Genomic DNA, 19,683 nt, shown 5'->3' on the forward strand with positions numbered 1-19,683 from the left:
AGGGAAAAAACTGATGGCAAAAGAAAATTTTAGGTGCAGGTGGTATTTGGTGCAACAATTAAGACACACTTTGGAACTCTACATCCCATTATCAGAGTGTCTGGGTTTGAGTCCTGCCTGCACTTTTATTCTAGCTTCCTGCTAATGGGCATCCCAGGAGGCAGCAAGTGATGGCTGAAGTATTGGATTCCTGCTATCCATGTGGGAGACCCAGACTGCATTCCAGGCTTCTGGTTTTGGTCTGGCTCTGCCCTAGCTGTTGCAAACATTTCTGGAGTGAATTGTTAGATGGAAGATCTCTCTTGATTTTCAAATAAATGAAAATAAATAAGAATTTTTAAAAACCACAGTGGGTATTTAGCCTAGTGATTAAGTCACCTACATCTCATATCAAGTGCCTGAGTTGGATACCTGCCACTGGCTCCTGACGCCAAACAGGCTCTGGAAGCAGTGCTTCAACTAATTGGGTTCCTGCTGCCCACACGGGGGATCTGGACTGTATCTCAGCTCCTGGCTTCAGTTGGGCCTTGGCTGTTGTAGGAATTTGGGGAGTGAACTGATCAGTGGACTGGGAGCTCTGTTTCTGTTTCTGTCTCTCTGCCTCTCAAACAGACAACAGTTTTTCTTGCAGACCTCAAATGAAATAGATAAAATGAATTTTGGGAAGAACATACTTACTTAGCAGCAACAGTTATTATAGCCAAATTGTAGGTCTATCTGTACTACTCCATGAAGTACTGTTATTTATGAAGCTCTTTGTAAGCTGTTATAACAAACATGACAGGTGGTATTATGCTTTAGGGAAATGAATGTAATTGGTATGATGAAGTCAACAACTACAAAAAGTGTGTTGACCAATACACCAAGCCTGTTTCGCTTGAAGTTACCAATGTACTGACAATCACCTTTATCTAAACCATGATTTTGTAAGAAATATTTACTGAGAAGAAAAATCCAGTAAGACATTTTGTTTCGTAGGCATCTCAAAACAGTACATCAAAAAACAAACACTACACTTTAAAACAGAATGAAAATGCGATTTCAAACTTACATGCTTATACAACATGGGCTAGCAAACACTAGTGATTCAGTTAGTATACAGGAAGGAAAATAAATATCCCAAATCAGTGATTTAAAATGTAAAACAGGGGCCAGCACTGTGGCACAGCAGGTTAAAGCCCAAGCCTGCAGCGCCAGTATCCCGAAATGGGCACCGGTTCAAGCCCCAGCTGCTCCTCTTCCAATCCAATTCTCTGCTGTGGCCTGGGAAAGCAGCAGAGGATGACCCAAGTCCTTGGGTCCCTGCACCAGTGTAGCAGACCGGGAAGAAACTCCTGGCTCCTGGCTTCGGATCAGCTCAGCTCTGGCCTTTATGGTCATTTGGGAAGTGAATCAGCAGAATGGAAGACTGCTCTCTTTCTGGCTCTACCTCTCTCTGTAACTGTCTTTCAAATAAATAAAATAAATTTTTAAATATAATGTAAAACAGTGAGAGGCAGGTTAATAATTGGTGGGACAACAGCGGTGACAAGGAAGGTATCCATCAGAATAAAAAAGTAACTAAGGGGAAGGTGTCTTTTATGCAGCCCAAACAAGGTTATAAGTCTCTACTTCGTAGACTTTGAAAACTAAGCTTTCATCCTCTGAAAATAAAAAGCAGTGTATTTAACTTTGACAAAAATCCCTTCTTCAAACTATAGTTGCTTTTAAGAACTACCAAAACACACATGAAAGCTACCTTTTTGTTTTAAGTTAATGCAATTTAGATAGTTCAAACATTATTATTGTGTTTAATTATTCTAGGACAGAAAAAGTAACAACAATATATAATATTGCTTAGAGTTTAGTTAACAGCCTTCTGAAAACATTTTATAAAGAAGTCATATTTGTACATTTAATTCAATCTATGTTTGTACACTCAACTTCTCTAAATAATCAAGAAATACCTTAATGAGACAGAGAAAGCAACAAACCCCTAGTTCAAACAACTATGAAAGAACCCACAACAAGCCCACATTTGCATTAAAAAACCTTCTAAGACAGGAACTTTTTGCTATGAGTAATTACTTAAAATGCAGAAATGAAACTCAAAAGAAAAAAAAACCTCTTCAAAAATGTTAGAAAACTTAAAAAGCAACATACCTTTCTTTTCCTAGTTCTGGGTCATTCTCAGTTTGCGCCTGTAATATAATTGACATTTTATTAGAGGCAATTCTACTGGACTTTAAGTATATTTAACCTATCAATGAAGTGCATTCAGTGAAAATACAAAAAGCAATACCTCTTAGGGGCCACCACTGTGGCATACTGGGTTAAGCTGCCACCTGTGATGCCAGCATCCCATATGGGCACTGTTTTGAGACCCAACTGTTCTACTTCTACTCCAGCTCCCTGTTAATGCACTGGGGAAAGCAGCAGAGGATGGCCTAAGTGCTTGGGCTTCTGCACACATGTGGGAGACCTGGAGGAAACTCCTGGCTCCAGACTAGTCCAGCTCTGGTCAACGTGGTCATTCAGGGAGTGAACCAGCAACAAAAGAGCTTTCTGTATCTCTCCCTCTCTTTCTGTAACTCTGCTTTTCAGATAAATAAATTTTCAAAAAACAAAAAGAAATGAGCTACAAACTAAGAGAAAATTTTGCTTACTGGACTATGCATACTGATCCTCCCTGGAAATTTCTACATTAATAAGTATGTTCCTCAGGCCTTCACCCTTATTTTTCTAAAAACTTCTCCTTGATATGTATGTGTAGAGCTTCTCTCTTCCTTCAGATATCGCTAGTAACTGTTCTGTAGGGGGCTAATACTGACCATTCTAAGAAATACAACTTCTTACTGATCACTCTTTTTTTTCCCCCCGATTGTTTCATTAACAGTTTTAACTTGTTGACATTTATGCAGGCACACAGACAACAAATTTGTGTTATCTGTTTATCATCTATTTACTCCATTCAAATACAATTTTTGTAGGATTGGGACATGGGATAGTGACCCTGCTATTCACCAATGTATTTCAACATGTCTAAAAGTGATGGCACAGAAAAGAATTAAATATTAGTTTAATGAATAAGCCCTAAACATTATCAAAGATACAGAATACCTACAGGTATGGTAAGAATTGGTCTTCCCAACAGTACTAGCTGCTGAAAATCAAAGGCAAAATAATGTGAGCACCAAATTCTCTACCTAGAAAAACTACTGATAAAGTATCTAGGAGGAAAGTAATAAAATAGTTCTTTTCTTTTTTTCTCTTTTTTCTTTTTTGACAGAGTGGACAGTGAGAGAGAGACAGAGAGAAAGGTCTTCCTTTACCGTTGGTTCACCCTCCAATGGCCGCTGTGGCCGGCGCACCGCGCTGATCCAAAGCCAGGAGCCAGGTGCTTCTCCTGGTCTCCCATGTGGGTGCAGGGCCCCAAGGACTTGGGCCATCCTCTCTGCACTCCTGGGACACAGCAGAGAGCTGGACTGGAAGAGGGGCAACTGGGACAGAATCCGGCGCCCTGACCAGGACTAGGACCCGGTGTAATGGCGCCACAGGCGGAGGATTAGCCTATTGAGCCCCGGCACCGGCTAAAATAATTTTCAAATATGAAAGGACTCAGAAAATTTACCTCCCATATTTTCTGGGGTAAAACATTATTTGAAGATGTACTCTAGCAAACTTTATTTCTCACTTTATGGATTGCTCTACAAAGTCTAAGAAGTAGCAGAAATAACTCAGAATAACAATGAAAAGAAAACAAAGGATTGGTTTACAAAGCACACAAATAGCCATCATTTAGAATAGGAAGCCAGAGAATACCTCTAAGAGAATAGATTCTATTCAACAGAAGTATTAAACTACATAATCTGAGTTACATAATGAAGATATTTTCTTTCCCCTTTCAAAAACAAAATGCAAGAAATTCATCTCTGAGTGCACAAGTGTGTATATATATATTTCCTTTTTTAAAGAACCACTCTCATTATTACTTAATTTATAATCAAGATATTAAAAATGCTAATATTGCTTTTCAATACTTAGAATTGAGTACTATAGATTTTGTATGCATATTATCTATAATTAAAGAAGGCTGGGGCCAGCACTGTGGATTAAGCCACTGTCTGCAATGTCGGCATCCCACATGGGTGCTGGTTTGAGACCTGGCTGTTTCACTTCCAATCTAGCTCTCGGCTGATGGCCCAGGAAAGCAGTGGAAGATGGCCCAAGTGCTTGGGCCCCTGCACCTATACAGGAGACCCACAGGAAGCTCCTGGCTCCTGACTTGGGCCCAGCTCCAGCCACTGACTGCGGCCATCTGGGGAGTCAACTAAAAGGCTGGAAGATCTGTCTCTTCCTCTCTCTCTATAATTCTTTCAAATAAAATAAATCTTAAAAAGTAAAAAGAGAAAACATTAAAAAATAACTAAAGGCTATAATGTTCTATACAATGAAGTAACCTTTACAACTAACGAAAGTGGGGAGGTACTGAGACAGCAATATAGACATAATTAACTTATTTTAAGTAGCAGTAACTCATTTTAAGTAGTAAAAACTGTAGTGACAAAAATCTGAGGGTGAAATGAAGCATTCACATTAAGCCAAATGTACTTTCCAACTTAATAAAATAGAATGAACAAGGGTTTGGGAAGTAAAGTACCCATCAAGACAAATTTTATAAACTTTCGCTTCTTTCATTAAAGAATTTGGGTACTATATAGCTGGAAGAATTCTTATATAGCCATTGTGTAATATGAACTTAATTGAAAAAAAACTTGAAAATCATGAATGACATAACTTAACAAAATGCAATTTTAGTGGCTGGCACTATGGCAAAGCAGGTTAAACCACTGACTGTACGGTTAGCATCCTAAGATGAAACTCCTGTTGAAGTCCTGAGTGCTCCATTTTGGATTTGCTAATCGGCCTGAGAAAGCAGATTCATGGGCCCTTGCCACCCATATGAGCAAACTGGAGTTCCTGGCTACTGCTACTGCTTCAGCCTGGACCAGCCCCAGCAATTACAGTCATTTGGGGAGTAAACCGGCAAATAGAAAATCGGTTACTCTATCTCTCTTTCTCTCCCCTTACCGCTCCCCCTGTCTGTGTCTCCTTGAGACTTTGCCTTTCAAATAAATAATAGGTAATCTAGGAGAATTTCCAAGATGGCAGAATAGGGAGGGAGCTTACTGCTCTAGTCTAAGGGGAAGATAGTAAGAAAAAAAAAAAAAAAAGTGGAGAGAAGCAGTCTCAGGGGAGAGTCAGAGAGCAAACTCCACACAAATTATAGAGGGACACTGTGGATCTATGTGGAGGGTGTGGATGCACACAAATCAGGACCCCAGCAGCCAAGAATTTCAGCACCAGCTTTGGAGAGTGAGGTGAGACCAGAATGCAGTAGCCCAAGCTATCAGTGATAAAGCAGTGTGAGTCTGGCTTGGAGCTCTGTGGAGGACAGTATTCCTGCCAACCTAGAGGGGAAAAAAGGGGGACACGCTTCTTTCTCCCCAACCACTTGGCAATGGCATTCTGTTACTAGCCGAGAGAGGGAAGGTGCCATTTTGGACATACATAACAGCTGCACCAGCTCCTGTCCACAGGCCTGGCAGCCGGTTGAGAGGAGACACCTGAGTCTGGCTGGGTGCTCGTGACTGTGGGAGTCTTATGTGCTGGGACTGTGAAAACACTGTGGCTGTGAGAGAGGGCACAGGGTGTGCCTGGGACTTTGGGCAGTCACTGTGGATGGATGCACATGCTTGGAGATCCCTGATTTCTGGGTGAGGGTCACTGCTGTAGGATCCATGCTCACACTGACGACTGAACAGATTCTTTCTGTGGTTCTTGTGGCAGTGCAGACAATATTATACTCACTAGGGCAAGCACCAAGGCACTGGTCTCCTTGGAGTAGAGAAGGTGAAAAAGGAAACAAAAGGGAAGGGAAAGGGAAAGGAAAAGAGATTTACCACTCCCAACTTGGGTGTCACCTTGGACACTCCTCTCACTCTGGAGCACTGACAAAGCTCACTGACCATACCCAGCACATGTCTCTGGGTGTTCACTGAAAGAGCAGACACTAAGCCACAAAGGCATAGTCCAAAGATAAAAAGCCATTACAGGGGAAAAAAAAAACAAACCAGCAAGTATCTCCAAAAATGCCTAATAATAAAGCAGCAATTCAAGAAACAAGAATAAGGTAGACAACATGATGCCCCCCCAAAAGCACAACACTTCAAGATTAGAATATGAAGATGAAGAGATTGAAGAAATACCAGAAACAGAATTCAAAAAATTGATCATAAGGTTATTTAGAAGTAATCAAAAGCAAATCCACAAACTAAAGAAATCCATACATGACCACATGAAAAGTTTTCCCATGAAATTGAGATTTTAAAGAGAAATCAAAATAAGATACTGGAAATAAAGAATTCAACAGAACAAATAAAAAATGTGGTAGAAACCCTAAACAACAGACTGGGTGAGGCAGAAGAAAGAATATGAGTTAGAAGACAAATCACTAGAAATTTTACAGTCAGACTAAAAAAAAAAATCAGAAAACTAAAAAACAGTGTTGGAAATTTATGGGATACTATCAAACAACCCAACCTATGGGTCTTGGGAGCTCCTGAAGGCATGGACAGAGAAAATGGATTAGAAGGCCTTTTTAAGGAAATAATTACAGAAAACTTTCCTAATATGGAGATTGGGATATCCGAGTCTAGGAAGCACATAGAACTCTTAAAAGACATGATCAGAAAAGGTCTTCACTACAACACATTGTAGTCAAACTCTCCACAGTAAAACATAAAGAAAAGATTCTAAAATGTGTATGAGAACTTTCAGAGCATCTCCAATTAGATTCAACAACTGACTTCTCATCAGAAACCCTACAGGCTAGGAAAAAATGATGAGATATATTCCAAGTCGTGAGAGAAAGAAACTGTTAACCCAGAATACTGTACTCTGCAAAGCTCTCATTCATGAATGAAGGTGAAACAAAGACCCTCCATTACATAAACCGAAAGAATTTGTTACCACTTTCCCAGCCTTACAAAGGATGTTTAAAGATGTGCTTTACACAGAAACATGGTCACCACTACGAAAAAAAGGTGGAGGCAGAAAAATCTCCCAGTGAAAGTACAAAAGAAATCTAAAGTAAACAATAGGAATATTTATGGATAAATGGCAGGCCAAGTCCTTATCAATATCACCTTGAATGTAAATGGCCTCAACTCCAATTAAAAGATACAGACTGGCTAAATGGATTAAAAAAAAAGACCCTCTCTTTGCTGCCTACAAGAAACATATCTCACCAACAAAGATATATGCACACTGAAAACAAAAGGATGGAAAAAGATACTCCATGCTAACAGGAACAAAAAAGAGCTGGTGTAGCCATCCTATTATCAGACAAAATAGACTTTAACACAAAAACTGTTAAAAGAGAGGAAAAAAGGCACTATGCAATGATTAAGGTATTAATTCAACAGAAAGATGTGACTATTATAAATGTATATGCACCTAATTACAGGGCACCTCGTTATTTAAAAGAAATGTTAAAGGATCTAAAGGGAGACAGACTTCAATACAATAGTAATAAGGGACTTCAACACCCCACTTTCAGCAATGGACAGATCAACCAGACAGAAAATCAGCAAGGAAACAACAGAGTTAATTGACACAAATGGACCTAACCGATATCTACAGAACCTTTCACCCCACAGTGGCAGAATACACATTCTTCTCATCACATACTAGGCCATAGAGCAAGTCTCAGCAAATTAAAAAAAAAAAAAAAAAAAAAAAAAATCAAGGGGCTGGCACTGTGGCATAGCCAGTAAAGCTGCTGCCTGCAGTGCTGGCATCCCATATGGGTGCTGGTTGGAGTCCTGGCTGCTCCACGTCCAATCCACATATCTGCTATGACCTGGGAAAGCACTGCCTTTCAAATAAATAAATAAAGACTACAATGGAATGAAGCTGGAAATCAACAACTCAAGGATCTCTAGAACATATGCAAACACATGGAGATTGAAAAACATGCTCCTGAATGAAGAAATCATAGAATAAATCAAAAGAGAAATCAAAAAATTTCTGAAAATGAATGAAAATGACAATACAACATTTCAAAACTGATGGGATACAGCAAAAGCAGTGTTAAGAGGAAAGTTTATAGCAACTAGTGCCTATATCAAATAATTGGAAAGATACCAATAAATAAGTCAGCAATAAATCTGAAGGTCCAAGAGAAACAACTGCAAACCAAACTCAAAACTGGTAGGAGAAAAGAAATCATTTAAATTAGAGAACAAACAAAATTGAAAAAAAAAAATACAAAAGCTCATCAAAACAAAATTGACACAATGGCCCAACTAACCAAAAAAAAAAAAAGACCTAAATCAATAAAATTGAAAATAAAAAAGGAAATGCAACAGATACCATAAAAATAAAAAAAAAATAGTCAGAAATTACTACAAAGAAATGTATTCCAAGAAATGAAGAAACCTAAAAGAAATGAACAGATTCCTGGGCATACAGAACCAACCTAAATTGAGCCAGAAGACAAAGAAATCATAAAAAGACCCATAACCAAGACAGAAATTGAATGAGTGATAAAGACCCTCCCAGAAAAGAAAAGCCCAGGACTGGATGGCTTCACTGCTAAATTCTAGCTGGAAGAACTAACTCCAATTGTTCTCAAGCTATTTCCTCCCAAACTCCTTCTATGAAGCCAGCATCGCTTTAATTCCTAAACCTGAAAAAGATACAACAGAGAAAGAGAACTGCAGAACAATTTCCTTGATGAACATAGATGCAAAAATTCTCAACAAAATACTACCCAATCGAATCCAACAACACATCAGAAAGATCATTCACCTGGACCAATTGGGATTTATCCCTAGTATGCAGGGATGGTTCAACTTTCACAAAATCAACGTGATACATCACATTAACAAATTGAAGTACAAAAACCCTATGATCGGGGCTGGCACTGTGGCTCACTTGGTTAATCCTCCGCCTGCAGTGCCGGCATCCCATATGGGCACAGGGTTCTAGTCCCGGTTGCTCCTCTTCCAGTCCAGCTCTCTGCTGTGGCCTGGGAGGGCAGTGGAGGATGACCCAAGTGTTTGGGCTCCTGCACCTGCACGGGAGACCAGGAAGAAGCACCTGGCTCCTGGCTATGGATCGGCGCAGCACCAGCCGTAGCAGTCATTTGGGGTGTGAACCAATGGAAGGAAGACCTTTCTCTCTGTCTCTCTCTCTCACTATCTGTAACTCTACCTGTCATTAAAACAACAACAACAACAACATATGATTATCTCAATAGATGCAAAGAGAAGCCAGCGCTGTGGTAGCAGGTAAACACACTGCCCGCAGTGCAGGCATCCCATATAGGTGCCAGTTCGAGTCCCAGGTGCTCTACTTCTGTTCCAGCTCTCTGCTATGGCTTGGGAAAGCAGCAGAAGATGGGCCAAGTCCTTGGGCTCCTGCACCAATGGGGGAGACTGGGAGGAGCTCCTGGCTCCTGGTTTGAGATTGACAAAGCTCTGGCTGGCCGTTCCAGCCAACTGGGAGTGAACAAGAGAATGGAAGACATCTCTCTATGCCTCTGCCTCTCTGTAACTCTGCCTTTCAAGTACATAAATAAATCTTAAAAAAAAAAAAAATAGATGCAGAGAAAGCATCTGATAAAATACAACACCTTTTCATGATGAAAACTCTAAGTAAATTGGGTATAGAAGGAACATTTCTCAACAAGGTCCCTCAACAGGAAGAGGGGGGTGGGGGAAATGTGCCTGGGTCCCTGCGGCCTGCCAGCCGTCAGGTCATATGTGGGGGTCTCAGTGTGCTGAGCCCTTGACCAGGGTTTTTCCAGGGGCCCTCTTAACCTCCTGCATGGGCTAGGCAGGCAGTCTCCCAGTCAGGCACAGGATCACCCACATCTCCCCCACAGTTTTAGGGTGGACTATACTATGGCCAAAATCTCAGCCAGCAGAGCAGCCTTTCGCTTGACAGATGTGACTCTGCTTAGTGTGGCATGGAAAAACCAGATCAATAAGCTACAATCCACAATAACCATGACTGCAATAATCAACGTATAGGGATGGAACCAAAATTTCAAGAGTCCCCACCAGTAATCAACCAGTCCCTGTGTCAAGGTGGTAACCACCATGATAGAAATGTGAGTGGCATTAAGTTCTGGGTTAAATTGAAGGGCACCTGAGAAAACTCCTCATCCTAAGGGCCCCTGATATAGGCTGCCAAGTTACAATATCCAGTTTCCCAGTCTAAGACAGGCACATTGGTGACACAAACAGTTGTGAAGTGAACACACTGGGGGTGCACAGTTGGACGAGGGAAACTGTGGCGACCGCCACACCGGCTACCACAGTGACAATGAATATAACGGCAGAGATGATCAGTCCAAGGGCCCTCTTAGTTTGTTCTACCACTTGCCTGACCACGTCCTTGAAGGACTGGTCCTAGGGTCCGGTCCAGTTACTGTGTATTTGGGTAGGAAGTCAAATTGCCAGGGCCATCCTGGGACCTAGCCTGGTCACGGGCAGCCTGAGAGTTTGACATCAGTGCTGCACAGATCAGCACCACCAGCATCAAGCCAGTTGGATTGGGAGTTGGGAGGGCACAAGCTTCCTCCTCTTCCAGGGTCTTTTCATTGGTGGCTCGTTTAGGGAAAGGTGCTGAAGTTGGCTTATTTTTGGAGATTGGGGTCCAGGGTTTGACATTTCCGGTGGGTATCCACACAGGCTATGGAGCGATATCTGGAAAGACACAAGCAAAACCTCTTCCCATTGTTATAAGGGGATCAGGTCCCTTCCACTGTTGGGTAGTCAGGTTCCCCCATCAGACCAGGGGCAACTGGGTTGGGCCTGTGAGAGGTCTCTAGTGTCTCACTGCTGGTGGTTCTCCAGAGGGTGAGACTTATAAGAAATTTAAGGTGAGAAGAGCAAAGTTAACACTCTTTTGGGGGGTACCATACTCCCTCCCCGTTTTTCAAGCTTAGGGTCCTAACATCTCCTTTCTACAATGCCTTGGCCTTGGGGGTCACAGGGTATGCCTGTGATATGACAAATGGCACATTTAACACAAAAGGAGGTAAACACTTTGGATGTATAAGCATGGCGATTATCAGTTTTTATGGAAAGTGGGAGTTCAATAACAAGAAAGCAAGACAGGAAGTGAGCAATAACCTTAGGGGCATTTTCACCCGTTGAAGGAGTTGCCATTATAAATCCTGAATAGGTGTCCACTGTAACATGGAGGAATTCAGGGTCCTGAACCTGTACCACAGAAGTCAGAGCCTGGGAAAGTATCTCTGTCTAGGCATTAAGTGCCTGGGTGAGCTTCTCAGTTTGGGAAGAGTGCACCCCAATATCCTGACATGTGAGAATCCACTCATCTAGCGACTTCATACGCACTGGGGCAATCGCAGCACAGTGTTCCTTATTTAAGCCTTCCCATATCAGGTCACAGATCAGGGCCCTCTTGGCCCCCTCATGAGTGACCTTGCTGTGTACAGCCTGTTCCATTCTGGTAAGGAAGTTTAAGATCCTCAGAGGCTTTTCGATGCAGCCTTGGAGATTGAGTGGGGCCCCTCCTTCAGGCAAGCATGGAGGGCACAAAGCTTTACCTGGTCAAACAACTGGGGAGGGGGCAGGTATGTTGGTGTTTACCTCCTGCCGACGGGCGGCTTATGAATCTTCTCCCAGACGGATGGATCATAAATGTGTACTGCTTCAAGCCACGGACACATGCCCACAGAGGTTTCGCAAAATCATTTGGCTTCCTCCCATTTTAGTTTAAGGCCATGAGTTTCCAACAAAGCCTGCAAGAGCTTAGGCCTGGGGTCCTTACTCGGGATCTGGCCCATAGTGAAGGGCAAAAGTAGGTAACAATCAGGAAAGCGAAAGAATGAACTACAAACAGACCAGTCCAATGGAGCGGTAACAAGGAGTCCCAGAGAGAGAACAAGGGTACCAAGAAAATTATCATAGGTGAACAATAGAAGATCCACATGGGGAGCTGATGATCACAGCGGGGAAACCCTAGAAAGGGATGGAGGCACCCTCTCACCTAGCAGAGAGGAGTTGGAGCCAACGATCACAGTGAGGGCCTCTAGAAAGGGACAGAGGTACCCTCTCACCTAGCACAGAGAGATTGGAGCTGATGAACAGGGTGGGGGGTCCCTAGAAAGGGACGGAGGTACCCTCTCACCTAGCAGAGAGGGAATGGGGGCCTGACTAATGGGTGATGCCTCCTTACCTAGCAGGGAGGGCTCCACCCTTGCCTACCTTACAAGTTCAGTTCCCTGTCTGAGCGCCAGTTGTGGGCTCGTCCTGTGAGGCCCACACTGTCAGGATGGTGCGGAGATGGTGTTCTTTGACAAGCACCGGAGACAGTTTCAGTGAATGTGTTCATTTATTAACAGTTGGGCACAGTTTTTTTTTTTTTTTTTTTTTTTTTTTTAAATAGGGCAGGCAAAGGGGAGTAGCTAGCTCAGGGTAGCAACACTAATTCTATAGGATAAAGCAGATACTGGAGCCTCTACGATTCTCCAATCAGCTTGAAGGTCATGTAGCCTACATAGCCTTCCAGGTGGTCTTAGGGGTCTGGGCCACAACCCGGAGCTGTTTACCTAGTTGACAATTACAAGGCCCCTCAACAGGAAGTGGAGGTGGGAGAAATGTGCCTGGGTTCTGCTGCCTGCCAGCAGTCATAACATATTTGGGGATCTCAGTGTGCTGAGCCCTTGACCAGTGCTTTTCCTGGGGGGCATGGTATGCCATGCCCTCTTAACCTCCTGCATGAGCTAGGAAACATTATAACTACACCTATAAATATGGAGGCAGCTCTGGCATTGGTTTCTAACAGATTGGAAGAGTGCTAAACAGCAGGCTAGAAAAGGTCTAGACTGTTTTAAGCAAAGCCTTATCAGTAATTCTGGGATAGGCTGAGAAGATGAGAGAAGAGCTAGAATGGCTAAGTAGTTGTAACCAGAATGTGAATAGGAATATAGATAGTAAAGGCCATGCTAACAATATCTCAGATGCAAATGGAAGACTATTCTATGGAAAACTGGAGTAAAGACCTCCTTTGTCACACCATCATAAGGAACTTAGATGAACTGTGTTCAAAAGTGACTAGCAAGGAAATCTGGTAGAGGAAGCATCTAAATAACAAAGCATTTGGAAAGGTGGGCATTTGGCTCAGTCACTAGGTTAAGACACCACAGGGAAGTCTGCATCTCATATCAGAGCACCTGGTTCAAGTCACTGCTGTTCCACTCCAATCTAGATTCCTGCTGACACATATCCTGGCAGGCAGCATATGATGGCTCAAATACTTGGCCACTCATGTGGGAGACCCAGATGGAGTTTTAGGTCTCTGGCTGAGGCCTGGTCCGGCACTGTCTGTTGCAAGCGTTTGGGGAGTGAACCAGCATATAGACAGATTTTTCTCTCTGTTTCAGTTCCTCTGCCTTTCAAATAAAAGGAAAACATTGAAAATTTCTAAATGTTCACAGAATAATAGGATTAAAAGAAAAGCTATTTCAAAAGGAAAGAAAGCAAGCATCAAGTTAATGTTTGGTTACTTTTAACTGCACACAGTATCTGAAAGCAGTAGCTTGATTTAAGGCAAAATATACAATTTAAAGAGGGAAATTCTGCTGTCTGTCCAGGCACAGAGTGAAAAAAAGTACAAATCAGTAAGGCTGAGGAACCCCCTGAAAAATATTATTGAATGCTTCACATTAGCACAACAGCAAACTTGTCTTGAGGATATCCCAGAAATCTTTCCAGCCCCACCTTGCATCATATGCTCCAAGCATAGAAAACCAGAATTATTTTAAGGAAACAACTCCTACCCCTGTCCATAAGTATCCCCAAGACCATCTCACAATTCATGCATCAAAGTACTCCAAAGCTGCAGGCACAGCTCCTGCAGGAAGCAAAACTTGATGGAGTCCACATGATGATGGGTTGTTATGTACAGGATTTAAGAGTTTTGAGTTCATGGCAGCTTCCACCAAGAATTCAAAGAAAGACTGGGAGGTGAGGCAGAAGTCTGCCACAGGGTCAGAGGCTCAGGGGTCAGAGGAGCTTCCAATGAGGTGATGTCTAGTAAAGCTGTGTCAATAAAATTAAAGACCCCAGAAAGGTAGAGAAAATAGCAATATGGAGTATGGGAGGTTATCAAGACCTCAGAACTATGGAGCTACCAACATGCAACAGAAGATGGTAAGAACTGAAGCATGGGCTGTGCCCAAAGCCTTGGGGATTTGGGAGATTCAGGATTCAACATCTGCCCTGGGTTTCAGTCTGTTTGGGGCCAATTAATATGTTTTACTTATCTATTTCCCCCTCTGGAATCAGAATGTATAAGGGCCTGTGCCTATCCCACTACTGTTTTGGAAGCATGCCACCTGGATTTCTATAGGCTCACAGCTGAAGCACTTTGCTCTGAGTCTTAGATGAGACTTTGGATTTTTGAATTCATGCCGGACTTGGTGAAGACTTTGGAACTGCTGGAGATGCAACCACTGTATGCTGTATGTATAAAGAATCCAACTTTTGGGGGAGAAGGAGTGGAATTCTATGGTTTGAATATTTGTTCTCCCTAACACATGAGCTTTAGTCCCTAAAGTCTTAATCTGTCTATGGTGTTTAAGAGTAGGACCTTTGGGGTGTGATTATATTAGGGGGACATGTCTCACTCTCCATGATTCAATTATGGTAGCTTTAAAATGAGAGAGACTGAAGCGGATGGGGAGAGACTGACCAGATACTGACAGTTCTGTGTGTTTTGTGTCTTTTGCCATGAACTGCGTTGTCCTACCTAAGGACTATGCCAGCAAGAATGTTATCACCAAATGAACCGATGGGACTCTTCCAATCCTGGATTGTAACTTTCCAAAACCAAGAAGAGAGGGGGAGGGGAGGGAGGAGAAAAAAAGAACATCTAAACTCAGAACCAGTTTGACTATTGCCCAAGAAAAATTCTTCAAATCATCTTCAGAATGTAACTTCTGGGAGAAAGAACTTTATGCTTTCTCCATTTTCTAAAAGCACAAATGGAGGAATGGCCTTGTAGAATGGGTTAAGCTGCCATCTCTAAACCCGACATCTCATATGAGCGCCGATTCAAGTTGCGGCTGCTCCACTTCCAATCCAGCTCTCAGCCAATGTACCTGGTAAAGTAGCAGAAGGTGACTCAAGTGCTTGGCCCCTGCCACCCACATGGGAGACCCAGATAATGTTCTAGGCTCCTGGCCTCAGCCTGCCAGGCCACTACAGACACCTGGGGAGTGAATCAATGAATAGAGGATCATTCTCTGTCTCTCCTCTGTAACTGTGTCTTTCAAATAAATAATTAATTCTTAAAAAAAAAAAAAAAAAAACTAAAAGCACAAAAGATAATACAAAAACAAAAACAAAAACCACTTACCTCTGAAGACTCTATATTTGGAGATAAGTTGCAGGTTAACACATGGTCCCCTATGTTCTGTGGATTTTCCTTCAGAAAGCTGTACATTGACTGAGCAGACTCAGGACTATCTAATTGAAGAATTGCCTTTGGAGAAGATAAATAAATAAAAAAAAAAGCATGAATACTTCCTAAAAAATTAAAAGTTTAAAATTATTATATGATCCAGCAATTCTATTTCTCAGTATATACCCAAAAAAAAAAAAAAAAAAAAGCAGGGACTTGAACATATATTTGTATACCCATTTCATAAAAGCATTATTCACAGTAGCCAAAAAACAAACAAACAAAAAAAACCCGCAACCTAGTAGTCCATGAACAGGTAAGTGGATAAATATGCATGCAACAGAGTATTTAATAGCCCTAAGAAGAGAGGAAAATTCTGACACGAATAAATCTTGAAGATATGGTAAATGAAATAAGTCAGTCAGAATTCCACAAATACAAGGTACCTAAGTAGTCATATTCATAAACAGAATATTGATTAACACTGGCTAGGGGGTTACTGTTTAGTGGACAGGAAGCTTCAGTTTAAGAAATGGAAAATGTTCTGGATACGGATGGAGGTGATGGTTGTACAACATGAATGTACTTAATGCCTTTGATCTGACAATTAAACGCAATCAAAACCACAGATTTATGTTTTACAAATATGAAATTTGCATATTTTAATCACATAAAAGTTTCTTAAGATTATTTTAGAAAACTGAATGTGTTTTTATTTCAGGCTCTAGACACATGATTGCAAAGGTAAGGTCAATCTCTGTGTAAAATAAACCAAAGAAACAATTTTTAGAATGTTGCAAAGGCAAGGCAAAATTTAAGAGGATGCTGTATGCTTTTCAGTGAAGGATTAAGATTGTAATTATAAAGCAAATTCAAAGTATGTCATTGTAAAAATTAAAATAAAAATAAGAAAAGGAGGAGAGAGGGTAGGAGTGAGGGAGGGAGGGTAGGGTAGGAAGAATCACTATGCTCTTTTTTTTTTTTTTTTTGACAGGTAGAGTGGAGTGTGAGAGAGAGAGACAGGGAGACAGGTCTTCCTCTTTTGCCGTTGGTTCACCCTCCAATGGCCACCACGGCTGGCGCGCTGCGGCCGGCGCACCACGCTGATTCCAAGCCAGGAGCCAGGTGCTTCTCCTGGTCTCCCATGGGGTGCAGGGCCCAAGCACTTGGGCCATCCTCCACTGCCTTCCTGGGCCACAGCAGAGAGCTGGACTGGAAGAGGAGCAACTGGGAAAGAATCCAGCGCCCCGACCAGGACTAGAACCTGGTGTGCCGGTGCCGCAAGGTGGAGGATTAGCCTATTGAGCCGCGGCACCAGCCAATCATTACGCTCTTAGAACTGTATTTATGAAATCTGGTTTTTTTATAAATAAAAATTTTTGTTTAAAATAAACAATAAAGGATCTATAAAGCAAAGGTTCAAAATTCTTTTAAGCCTTCTGTCCTCACATTCCATCCTATATGAAGCTATTTCTACAGTACAAAACATGCTCTATTTATCAGTTAGGAACATGTGAAATAAATAAAAAATTATTGCTCAATTATATAACTTTTTAAATGAAATACTATATATTTTGGAATAAAATCTTGCCTTTTTGGGTAATATGTAGCTGATCAAAATTTAATTTTAATGGACAGCTGAAATACATGTTAAATACAAATGTGAACAGATGACACAGTTTTTGGTGTTCTTTTAAGGAAGGAAGTTCAGTCATGATGGTAAAGAATAATTATTTTATTTATACTTCTTTCCACAGAAATAAACAGACCTAATTCTACATGTCTTTTTTTTTTTTATTTTTTTTTTTGTTGACAGGCAGAGTGGTCAGTGAGAGAGAGAGAGACAGAGAGAAAGGTCTTCCTTTGCCATTGGTGCACCCTCCAATGGCCGCTGCGGCCAGCGCACTACGGCCGGCGCACTGCGCTGATCCGATGGCAGGAGCCAGGTACTTATCCTGGTCTCCCATGGGGTGCAGGGCCCAAGCACTTGGGCCATCCTCCACTGCCTTCCCGGGGCACAGCAGAGAGCTGGACTGGAAGAGTGGCAACTGGGACAGAATCCGGCGCCCCGACCGGGACTAGAACCCGGTGTGCCGGCGCCGCAAGGTGGAGGATTAGCCTAGTGAGGCGCGGCACCGGCCTCTACGTGTCTTTTGACTGTAAGTTACTAAAGAAAATATCTGGTAATAATCCTTAACTTTACAAATAAGCATCAACTAAGCCAAAGTAAAATAGTTAAGGGCAGAACAAACTAAACATTCCACTAAAATAATGCTCTGTGTACTATATATATTACCTTTTCCCCTTGTGTCTTATCTTCCTTAAAGACTAAGAGCTCTAAAGAGAGAGAGAGATAACCTCTTCTGTCTTGTCACAGTCCAGAAGAAAATATCCTAACCTAGCACATTTCTGGTAAGTATATATTCTGGTAAGCAGTTACATAATGATTAGAAGTACTTCAGTTCAGAAGTTGAATTATAAGATGCAGATCATAATATAGGGTTCCAGCTACATAATCTCACAGACTATATAACTATGTTAAGAGGGAAACTGTTACCTTGCTTTTATTACTCATGAATACATGGTGATCTACTTTTCCAAATTGAAGTCCAATACAAAGTACACATTGAAGTCCATCTTCTGGTAAATTATCAAGATGTACAAATCGATTGTAAATTTTATCTATATTTGCCTATTTTTTAAAAAAAGAGACAGCATAAAAAACAAAATGCTGTAGCATCACACTATACACACAGATTAACAATAATTTAACATTATAGGTGATGGGAATTTAGCATAGCCATTAGGATGCAGCCTGGGACAACTGTATCCAGTATCAGTGTGCATGGGCTCAAGTCTTGGTTCTGCAGCCAATTCCAGTTTCCTGCCAAGCCACATCCTGGGAGATAGCAGGTAATGAATGGCTCAAGTACTTGGATCCCTGCCACCCATGTGGGAGACCTCAAATGAGTTCCCAGATCCTGGCATTGGCCTGGCCCAGCATTAGCTATTGCTAATGTTTTATTTGGGGAATAAAACATTGATGGGAGATGTCTCTCTCTTCATCTGTCTCTTTCTGCTTATCAAGTAAAATACATAAATAAATATAAATAAAAATATTACAGACTCCAGAAATGTCCTTTCTTAAGAGTGAGAAAATGATATATGATGATAGTGAAGTCTATTTGTTTGAGTAATTAGTAAAACAATATACTAAAACAAGAAATAGAGTACTTCTACTATCAATATGTTTACCCAAAACATCCTCTGTCAGGCTACTGCCCTATAGGGCCACTTACTATATACTCCAATATATGGGGAATTTAATTCATATCAAGGATTACCATGACCCTTTATTTCTTATTTTAACAAGAAGACAACCCATCTGACATCTCCATTACCACCAGAATGTTAAAAAAAAAAAAAAAGATTTATTTATTGATTTGAAAGGCAGAATTAACAGAGGTGTCTTCCATTTGCTGATTCACTCCCCAAATGGCCACAAGTACTGGAGCTGGGCCAATCTGAAGCCAGGAGCCAAGAGCTTCCTGTGGGTTTCCAATGTGGGTTTCCAATGTGGGTGCAAGGGTCCAAGCATCTGGGCCATCCTCTGCTGCTTTCTCAGGCACACCAACAGGGAGCTAGATTGGAAGTGGAGCAGCCAGGACTTGAACCAGCACCCACATGGGATGCCAGCACCACCAATAGCAGTTTTTACCTGCGATGCCAGGGCTCTTACCTGCTATACAACAGTGCTGGCCCCACCCTCAATATCTTAAAATTATTACTATGTTTTTCTCTATTTACTCAAAGGTGAATAAATAAAACACTCAAGGTTTCTATCAATTAAATATGGGTAAAAAAGAAATCAAAGGCAAAACTTACCTCTGGGTCATTTTCTTTAATCAAGGCTATAAACATAGCTTCCTAAAAAGTCAAATTATACAAAGGTTCAAAGTGTAAGTTCTTTGTCATTCACATATTCAGTCAAGATGTGTAATATAATAATCTATGCAAATATACATTACACAGCATTTCATAAAATGAAGTAGCAAAACTTCTGTTCCTTTCAAAAATCTTTCCCTCAAAACAAGTTATCAAAGTCCTACCTTCCCATTACAATTTAACTCTTCCTATTCCCCTAAATATAGTTAGAATGAACACACAAGTTCAAATACAAGGAATAAAAGACTTAAT

At 41.4% G+C, this 19,683-nt stretch overlaps 1 protein-coding gene across 30 annotated transcripts in view; it reads right to left on the reverse strand.

Moving 5' to 3' along the window:
* Nucleotides 1-19,683, reverse strand: part of ZNF638 (zinc finger protein 638) — a 166,219-nt gene that overhangs the window by 15,470 nt on the left and 131,066 nt on the right. For all 30 annotated transcript variants that reach the window (XR_016230291.1, XR_016230293.1, XR_016230292.1 and 27 more), the window contains 4 exons: nucleotides 19,372-19,413; nucleotides 18,044-18,178; nucleotides 15,442-15,567; nucleotides 2,143-2,180 (listed from right to left, as the gene is read on the reverse strand). Coding sequence is in view for 27 of the 30 variants with exons in the window: in XM_051842786.3 (XP_051698746.3) it covers nucleotides 2,143-2,180; nucleotides 15,442-15,567; nucleotides 18,044-18,178; nucleotides 19,372-19,413 (341 nt within the window). In the remaining 3 variants the exon portion in view is untranslated. The remainder of the gene's footprint in view (nucleotides 1-2,142; nucleotides 2,181-15,441; nucleotides 15,568-18,043; nucleotides 18,179-19,371; nucleotides 19,414-19,683) is intronic.

Source organism: Oryctolagus cuniculus, chromosome 2 (assembly GCF_051225735.1).
Source record: "Oryctolagus cuniculus isolate XC-2025 breed Fujian yellow rabbit chromosome 2, ASM5122573v1, whole genome shotgun sequence".
NCBI lineage: Eukaryota > Metazoa > Chordata > Mammalia > Lagomorpha > Leporidae > Oryctolagus > Oryctolagus cuniculus.